Below are 10,025 nucleotides of genomic sequence, written 5' to 3' on the forward strand. Positions count from 1 at the left end.
ATTTCCCCGTTGTGGGATCAATAAAGTCTTATCTTATCTTATCTTATCTTATCAAATGCTTTTGAGTGGAGAGGACGTCACTCAGGCCTGATTACAGCTGCGGGAGAGCTTATCCTCTCAGAAATCCTGTTGGACAAACTCATATACAACCTTGATACAGTCACTATTTGAAGCTTCTTAATAAGACTGCAAACAAGGATTGTTTCCATTATTCACAGATTATTTCTCAATAGATTCATCTCTTAGTGTATGAAAAATATAGTCACAGTTTCTCAGAGACCAAACAGATGCTTTGAAATTAGATTTTTCTGGCCACTCTGAAAAGCTCTTTTTTTTTTTTTTTTTCTTTTTTTTTTTGGTTAATCAATCACAAAAATACTTGCAGATTAATTTTCTATTAAGCAACTAATTGGTTATTTAAAGAATTATTTAAAAACTGGGTCCTACCTTCGTCCTTTGCTTTACTTCCAGCTGGAACATAAACAGGTGGTCCCTCCGTTCAAGCCCAACATCTCAGGGGAATACGGACTGGACAACTTTGACGCCCAGTTCACCAACGAGCCAATCCAGCTCACGCCTGATGACGAGTGAGTCAGCGCTTCATTTTGTGCTCATTTCCTGTTGCAGCCTCAGTTTTCTGTCGATTTTAACCAACTTTTTGATCTTTTCTCCTCCATTTTTTTTTTCCTTTTTCAGGGACGTCGTGAAGAAGATCGACCAGTCTGAGTTTGAAGGCTTCGAGTACATCAACCCTCTGCTCATGTCGGCGGAAGAGTGTGTGTGAGGGGGCGTGGCGTCTGTGCACACGCACACCACACCACACACACACTCATGCACGTGTTTACGTGGCGTCTCAGTGTCTTCAAGCTGCATGTTTACGAGACAACCCGATGACATCCACCTTCTGTTCGAGGGCCGCACACATGCACAAGTAGAACGCTTATTTGCCAAATCGAATCTCACACTCTGCCATTTATAGCCACTTGTCCTTAAGCCTACCTTCTTTCTTAATTATTTTTATATCATGTAAATCTGCACTGATATCAGAAATATCTCGTCGGGGCCTCTTTGTCGGTGGCCAAAGTGGCTGCTAAGTTCTTCCAGTGTCGCTGTATGTGTGGGGGGGTGGGGGGGAAGAGGCACGGCCCCCTCCCGACAGATGAACTGAGCTTCCTCTTCTTCCAGCTGGTGGGGTGTTTTCAATCCATATTTTATTTGTACATACATGAAAATACTAATGAGGATAAACGTTAGACAGCGACTTTTTAGCTTCAAGCCAGTCGGACAGCACTGACATCTTAAAGTTTTTGGAATTAGCTTTGTCACGACGTCCCCCGCCCTTCTCTGTAGAAAAAATAATAACACTAGCCTTTAAAAAAAAAAAAAAGAAAGGAAAAGAGTAGAAATGAAAAAATAAATAAAAACAATATATTTTTCTCATGTTTTGTTTACCATTTGTCAAAGTGTTAAATGTTCCAGCCCTGAGTAAAAAACAAAACAAAAAAAAACATGAATGCTCAACGTCTGGACGGTAAGGGGCTACTTCAGGTCCCTTCTTCCACAGTGAAGGAACCGAAGCGGCAACGTAACACTAATAACAAGGAAATGCTCTCAAACAGTGAAATGAAGACGCTCGTTCTGGAAAAATGGCACACGATACCTGAAAGCTGGAGCACGGGTTTTTATCTTTCTGCGCGGGGGCTGTTGGTGACGCTCACATTCATACAGAACCAAAAACTAAACACATGAAATGTCTTGCTGGTACGTATTAGAGGGTACAGAATACGTAAGGAAGATGTGCTGTCATAGAAATATATATATTTAGATCCCCCTCTTATTTTAACACTTTCTAAAAATTTATGATCTGTTATCAGTCTTTCTTTCTTTGGTATTCATTCCATGTTTGTCTTTTTTTTTTTTTTTTTTTTTTGTGCTGCAAATCAAATATTAAAAGAAAGAAGAGCTCAAAAGAGCAGCGGACCGCACCGTGAAAAGGTTTTAAAGCTGTAACCCATATCCACTGGACTCAGTTTTTACCATGTTCGGCCCACAGTTTATTTTCTGAATTAGATATTTTATAAAACTGTTAAAAACATAAAGCATAATAAAGACTCGCTCTGTACCCGCAAACTGTAAGCGGGGGTGCACAAACCTCCAGGTCCTCTGGCGGAGCACTCTGATCTGTTACACTTGTTACTGTTGCTTTGTTGTTTCTTTCTTTTGTGGATATGGTTAGTTTTGATTGTTTTTTTGTTCTTTTTTTTTTTTTTAATCACTACATTGATTCCAAAATGTTACTGGGTGATCCCAATGGAAACACTTTTTGTTGTACTTGTTGTGTTTTGAGGATGTTTGCCATCCACAGGACACTGGTGAACTTTATTATTAGCGTTCAGAGAAAAAAAGAAAAAACAGACACTAAAATAAACATTTTATTTCTCTCCTTGTGGTAATATGTGTTTGTTGGTGTGGCTCTGTCTTTGGTTTAAAAGGCACTAGTAAGTACAAAAGAAGCGGAAATAAATTAGAGCTCTTAATGAATTATAAAGATACTATTTAGGAGGAAAAGCCTTTAGTACGTTCAATGAAAAGCAAGAATTAAAAAAACAGAACTAGAGGAAGTGGGAGTGAATGCAGTACAGGGTTCAGAATTTCATTTTTGTGCATCAGATATTGATTGTGGTTAAAAATACAGCAACGTTTCTACTGATTTGTTTGATTCAGCCACTAAAAACATATATGTAACACTTTTTGTCCCTTGGGTTATCTTCAGAATAGTTATCATGTGGTTCAGAGGAATAATTAATATTCAGTACGAGTTTTCATTTCCCTTTGAGGAGCTTTGGCAAGTAGATCTCCGGTGACGTCACAGCAACATCACCGCTGCTCACCGTGCAGCTGAGGATTCAGATGTTTTGATAAAAAATTTAACACGGTTGGGAGTTGGTTTTTTGTGCCAGGGATGAAACGCTGGGTATCTTTGCCTCTGCTCCTTTTCTCTCTACATTTTTTTCCTTTGAGTCTGTCTCTCACTGGTCCCTCTGATTACATCACTCAGACATCAGAGACCCTGGTTAATGATGGAAATAAACCTTTTGGTTCTTGGAGGTGCATCATTTTACTCTGTAAAGCATGTACTTCCTGTTTCATATAATTTAGTTCATTTCACTTTCAGTCAGTGTGAGTGAGTGTACTTCAGCGGTTACACACCCACACACACATTAACTGATAGTTTCAGTATTGCATACAACAATTCCCATCATCCTGCTATAAATTAATCTCCTGTTCTTGAGTATAACCGGTGGTCTGCACCCTGTCATTCTTCCATTAATGAAGATGTCTGGTGATTATACACTGATAATGATACGCCTACTTCATCGAGAGTCTAGACTTGGTTAGATGTAACGTTATTTCTCTTAACCATGGAAATAATTCTGTCATCATCCACTTCAGTCGTCCTCTGTGGTTTTTCAGGCCTTTCAATGTTGCTGAATTGTCCAGTGCGTCGATTCTTTTTACAAACGTACACCAAGCATCAAATTTATTCATTCAGATAATTAATGACAAAGAAAAATGTGATTCGTATAAACAATGTACACCAATCAACTAACTTTTATTTGACCTGATTCGATTACATTTGATATTGTACATGTATAACAAAATTTACACATTTAATTTAAAGTGAGGATTTTGAGCTCTTTCTCTTTGAGCTCTTTTTTGCTCGCTCTCTCTCTCTGATGGGTTTATTTGATTTATTTTGGTCTTTAAGCCTAACGATGGCGTCCCTCACTTGTGCTCTCATTTGTTTGAAGCTCACATTGAGAATTTAAGTGACAATTTACCAAATGCAAGCTTAAACCCTGAAATCAACTCGTATTTTGTCACTGAGTAATCAGGGAACCAAGATTATTATTGTGATCTAAAATTAAACTAAAACTAGATGTGAAAAGAGAAAACTTTCAAAAATTCTATACAGTGACCAAATTCCAGATTTTAAAGTGGTTTTAAGTGGATGAACAACTTGTATACTTTGAAGTAGAATAATACCATTTTTCACCTGTTTATTTTTCGCAGACACGTCGTAGACTTTTTAATCTGAAACCCTTTCTCAACCTTATGCAGTCGTAGATTTCATATCGCTGGATTCAGCACAGCTGGACCTCTTCATCAAACCCCGGCTGGTGTTTTTGTGATGGTCCCAACCAAATCTGCCTGCAAATAATTAATTTATTTTTATTAATGACAAATATGTTAATGCAATAACCAATTTCACATGTGGGAGAGAATATGAAATACTATGTTATGCTTTGTTATACTAGAAGCAAAGACAGGTAGATTCTTCCTTTTGGGATTTGTGTGTGTGTGTGTGTTTAAATCCATCGAGTAGTTGTGAAACTTTGGCAATAAAAGTTGTAATTGAATAAATAAAGTATGCTGCACCAGTGACACCCACACTGGAGCAGTTTTTCAGGGTGGCTCTTGCACTAAAGAGGATTTTTCTTTCTTTGGTGCACTCTTGGGCTCATGAAACATCACAATGGGACTTTTCACTGCTGCCCACTCCCAAACATGAGCTCTCACCCACACGAGTGTCTGGAGAGAAGGGAAATATACTCGAGGTGCAAGGTTGTGCTCTTTTACTCCAGCTCCCTGTGGCTCTGATGGTCACATGACTCCTCTTTGACTTTTAGAAGGGTCTTGTCATCCCTAGTGGGCTAAAAGGTCACGAACACAGACAGCGCTGTGCGTTAAGAGGTGAAAGTTAGGTCATGGAAATAATGGTGTGTCAAAAATAATAAAATATATTGATTAGTGTGCTGCAATAGCTCGCACAGCAGTGGGCAGGGAACCATCCTACTCCTCTCAACCATCGTAGAGGATGAACCAGGAAATTTTGTAGAAATTGCTCCCTTTGTGCGACTGCAGAAGACATGGTGCTGCAAGCAGGGCAGCACCAAGGATAAATGTCTTTTGCATAATTCTCTATTCCCGTGATGGCATATTTGACATTGTTCCTGTGCCCTCTCTGGTGGAGAACAGGGGTAGGCCTCCCCAGGCGCTGTGGCTTCACATCGCCCAGTGGAAGACACGGGGAAGGCTAACCTTGCATAATTAATGATGTAAAACAGGGAACGGGCTGAAAAAAAACATCCTGTTCTAATTGCACTTATCTTGTTGGGTGTTTTATTCCGTCCCTGGGGGGATTAATTAAGCAACACAAAAATTATACTTAGTAAAACACACGGTGAGGTGCATCTCACTGCTTTTAGTGGCGCTCTTCACTGTAACGCTAATGACTTACTCTGAGTGACTAACATCTGCAGTCAAACATGTAGGCTTGTTTCTTATTTGTCACTTAAGTGACTGTAAACAATGCCATTAAAGCTTCTTGAGCCATAGTGTAACAAAAACATGGGACGAACACCTTCATATTGTGTGTAAATGAGTGGGGCTGACAAATGTGCTCAGCTGCAGTAAAGACAGCAAACCGATGACTGAAAAGTGAAAAAAAATCTTATCAGAGATTTCAGTTTTAGTTGGTTTGATTTAGTCGTTGGATATTACACCACACTCCACTTTAAAGATTAAAGACTAAAAGTACTTTTAATTTGTCTTCAAATTCAGCAATACTCTTAATCCATGTCAGGGGAACTGGGTGTCTGCATGTGTCTACATGCTTACATATGTCCTCCTCATTAAATCTGCTCTACCCAGCAGCAAGAAGAAACCAGAAACACAGCAACATATAATATAACCATAGAGTACAGTGCAAACGTCTGGAGCCACCCCTCATTTCTGCATATTTTGCTGGGAGAATAGGAAACAGGTGCAGTGATTTATTGAAATGTGCAAACTTCCATAATGTTGAGGACCGGACTCTGGGAGGCCAATCGATGACTGACAGTGTCCACTGTGTGTTTCCACTGTGTGGTATGGTTTTATTGCATTGGCTGAAAAATGAAGACGTTTCCAATCAGACACTTCCCAGATGGTTTTGAATGCTCGATCAAAATTTGATGGTACTTTTCTGCATTTATGATTTCATCAGTTTTGACAAGATCTCCAACATTGCCGGCTCAAACTATGACAGTGCCTCCACTGTGTTTTACAGATGGCTGTAGACACTCACTGCTGCACTTCTTGTGATCTCCTTCGTACATATCAACGATAAATTGATCCAAAATGTGTTGAAAGTTTAATATCTACATTCATCAAACCTGTTTCCACTAATTTTCAGCATAATTCAGCATACCTCAGCCTTTTCTCCCTCTTTCCCTTCCTTAAGAACGGCTTCTTGACATCTGCCATAGATATTTTTGCCTACCACTTCTTTTGTCCTCCAAGGTTTTTTTTTATTTAATTTTTTGGACTTTGAAGTTTTGTTTATTTAAATAATCTATTTAATTTCTGGTTTGTTCAGTGTTTCCATTTACTTCATGGATTCTTCTTCAGAGTTTTTCTTCCTCTGTCTCGTCAGCTGTGATTTAGTCCACCTGTGTCTCGTCGTCCTCAGCTGTCTCCACTTCCACTGATTGCCCTTCTGTATATTTATGGTCACTATCTCTCCTTTTATTTATCAGAGTGACCTGACCCAGTGTTACTCTGTTTTTGGTTTAAGTAAATGTATAATGTTCTGTTTTTCTCATTTTGTACTGTGTGTGTGTTCAGTTGAATAAATGGCTTACTTTATATCAGTCTTCAATTTCCTCCAAGCGTCTGCATTGAGGTCCTCACTGCATTCAGTCAGTAGCCTCCTCAAATTTAATAACAGTTTCCTCAAATGTAGTATGAAGTATAAACTGTAAATCATGCCAAGATATGTTTTTCAGCTAATAATGCTTTGGGAATCGGCTTGTTGCTCCAAAAATACTATTATATGCTATATATTATGTTATCATTATAATTTTTAACTGATTCAACTAAAGAAATACAACAAAAATGGGTTTTTGTGACAGGTTGCTAGTAACACAGTGATTAAAGATATAATTTGAAATTGGTTCTTAGCGAAGTTGTCTGTTATTGTGTATAATCCCTTGAGTTCGGTGAATTTTTATCCTAGAATTATTCTTAGGTCAGTGTTACGTAGCTTAAAATAAGAAAATGGTCAGGTACAAGGACTGGAATGCAAATGAGTGAAAAAGCAGCCAATGTCCAAAGACAAACTTCTGAAAGCCTCCAGAAAGCCTGAAGAACTCCAGACTGCTTTTAAGAAATTAGGAAAAAGTGACTCCTTGGAAACAAAATATGAAGAAATGAGGGGTGACTCAAGACATTTGTACAGTATTGCATGTAGCATCAATTATGTTAATTAAGTTCCCCTTAAATATCAGAGCAGTCACAGTTACAGATGTGGATCTTATTAAGCTGCGTGAGACAAGGTGTAGCATTTGGAAATCCCCCGGTATGATGATGTATGCGTCTGCCACATTTCTGTCTGCTCTTTCCCCCCCACAGCAGTTTCTCATTTTAGAGTGTGTTGTCATTTTTTATTTCATTCTTAGTACATAAATCACATACTGGCTGTGCGTCATAAGGGGCTGTTGGTTTAAGGCTATTACTCAGAAGACAGCAACACCGAATACTAATTTTAACTTGACTCAAAGTACATTATCTGATGAAAGTGAGCAGCGCTGTCTTTTTTAATAATCTGTGAAACGGCTTCAAACACGGGATTATGTACGAGAGTTAATAATCCTGACCAGGACTGTTAATGTAGTTAACTTCCAGCAGAAACGCTGACATTTATGATGACAGTGATGAAGAACCTGAATGTTATTTCAGTCATTCAAGTCTGGCAGTACAGACCTGCTTATTAAAGACAGGTCCCTACTGCTGATGCAGCCTTTCTTATGTGTTGCACCTCTGCATCAAAAGAACTGTGAATTTTGAAGACCATCTCTTACAGTGAATTTGCACAAAGGAAGGAATAACATTATTTTGATGTTCACATGTGACATTATTGTGCATTTTTCAATAATATTCACATGCAGTCTAATTAAAGGATGCACTCGACTCCATAAAGATTTTCAGGTATTGGAGACCAGGCCAGGTTAAAGTGAACCATCTATGCTCATTTCCAGCTCTACATTTATGCAAGTCTTCTAGAGTAGCTTTGTATGATTTTAAGTATCAAAAATAAGCTTCTTTGTCTTATGCTTGGCTTTGTTGCAGCACCTCAGGTCAATCACTGTCTGAAACAAGCTGTTTGAGCTCCTCTTTGCTTAAGCAGAACTGTCTTGTGGTTTGCTGCCGCTCACGAACAGAAGCTTTTACCAGCAGGTGGGTGGGGTTTCTGTGCACACAGCTAGGGCTGTGCCTTCAACGATCACATTAAGGATATCCTCTTTCTTTGAAGTCAAACAGAGTCAAAAACAGAGCGCACACGAGGATTTCACATACAATGATCTCATTATTTGAAGCTCTTTCTCGTGATCGTACACCTCTGTAACGGTGTGTATATGACACAATACGAGGTGGAATTATTATTATTATGTACAGCTCTGTGTAAAACTCTTGAGTCACCCCTCATTTCCTTGTATTTTGTTTCTAAGAAGTCAAACTTGTAATTTTTAAAATGGTCTTGAGCAATAGCTCTCCAGGCTTCTGAAGGTCTCTCAAAATTTTTCTTTGGACACTGAATGATTCATAGGTCAGGCCAAACACAAAACTCTTGACTGTTGTAGTGCAGTACAGTACACATGGCACTTTGTAACAGGCTGCCAGTAACATACATATCATTTGTTTTAGTTATCTTTAGTTAATAATTATATAAATATCTACAGTAGATGAACAGTATCTGAAAGTGGTGTCTATAAGCAAAAGGGAAAAAAAGACTTGAGAGATGCATCTGACCCTTCAGCTGATCTACTGTTTGTCTCTACTGACGCCTTGTCAGAATTGATCTCAGTGCTGGTGGCTGTCAAGAAGCTGTTCTTAGGGAAGGGACAAAAGGCTCAGGTATACCAAACTGCACCATAACTGGACTGAAAATCAGTGCCAACAGGTCTTGCAGAGGGATGAATCCAATTTTGAACTTTTTTGTTCAAATCATCATCAATATGTCAGGACACGGTGAAGGCTGTGTCATGGTTTGGGGCTGAATTTCAGCCTGTGGCGTTGGGGATCTTTTCAAAACAGATGGAATTGCACTGTGTAAGACCATCTGGACAGAGTAACACTGATCTCAAACACACTGCCAATGCAGTAAAAGCATACAATGCTTAACAGGTTTATTAGACCCATTAGTAAATAATAAACTCATTATTTATGTTTCTGTTGAGAAACATAAAGCATGTGCAAGCTCTTTACCTGAAATCATGTTTTTAATGCTAAAATAATTGAATTTTCAAATTTTCCATTTTATCAGTCATGGATTGGCCTCCCCAGAGCTCGATGTCAGCGTTATTTAAGTGGTGTGAGATCATCCTGACAGAGGAGAGAACAAAAAGTCAGCCAACATCCAAAGAAGAGCTTTGAATGTCCTTTAAGCAGCCTGACAAACGACAAGAAAGCTTGTCTAAGAGAGTTCAGGGTGTGATGAACTATAAAGGTGGTCATACCAAATATTGACATCCAATTTCCATTTATACAGCAATGAGGGTTGACTCAAGACTCAACACAGAAGAGTACATTTATTCAGTCACTGCTCCCTATGTAAATGACTCAGTGAACTGATTATAGAGCTGGGGAAAAGCAAACGCTGCTATCAGATCAATACTTGGTTTATTCAGATTCCATTGGCGGACTGGTCTGAGATATCAGGACAGGAAGAATCTCATGCTGTACTTTGATTATTTTAACTTTAGCAGCTGCTACATGAGTTAGAGGTGCCCTGGTTTGGATCATTTGCGATGGTTTCTGGTTTCCAGATTTTGTTCTGCTTCCCAAACTCGAATCGGGTTTCAGAGTATTCTGGTGTCTCTCAGATTTCTCCAAGTTGTGTACCAAATAGGATTTAAGTTTCCAAAAAGTGGGCCATGTGATTTAGAAGGGTTTAGAGGGAGCATATTAGCGTCCAATCAGTC

The 10,025-nt window shown here is 38.9% G+C and overlaps 1 protein-coding gene across 1 annotated transcript in view; it reads left to right on the forward strand.

Annotated features, from left to right (window-relative positions):
• The window catches only part of prkci (protein kinase C, iota), a 45,875-nt gene extending 43,432 nt beyond the window's left edge, over positions 1 to 2,443 (forward strand). Inside the window, exons 17-18 of the mRNA XM_085253499.1 lie at positions 472 to 587; positions 697 to 2,443. Of these exons, the coding sequence (XP_085109625.1) occupies positions 472 to 587; positions 697 to 784 (204 nt within the window). The 3' untranslated portion in view covers positions 785 to 2,443. The remainder of the gene's footprint in view (positions 1 to 471; positions 588 to 696) is intronic.
• Positions 2,444 to 10,025: the final 7,582 nt, after the last annotated feature.

The sequence above is a fragment of the Mchenga conophoros genome, linkage group LG18, assembly GCF_057382185.1.
Source record: "Mchenga conophoros isolate Kocher_MC1m ecotype Shallow Benthic linkage group LG18, M_conophoros_male_GT1.1, whole genome shotgun sequence".
Classification (NCBI taxonomy): Eukaryota; Metazoa; Chordata; class Actinopteri; order Cichliformes; family Cichlidae; genus Mchenga; species Mchenga conophoros.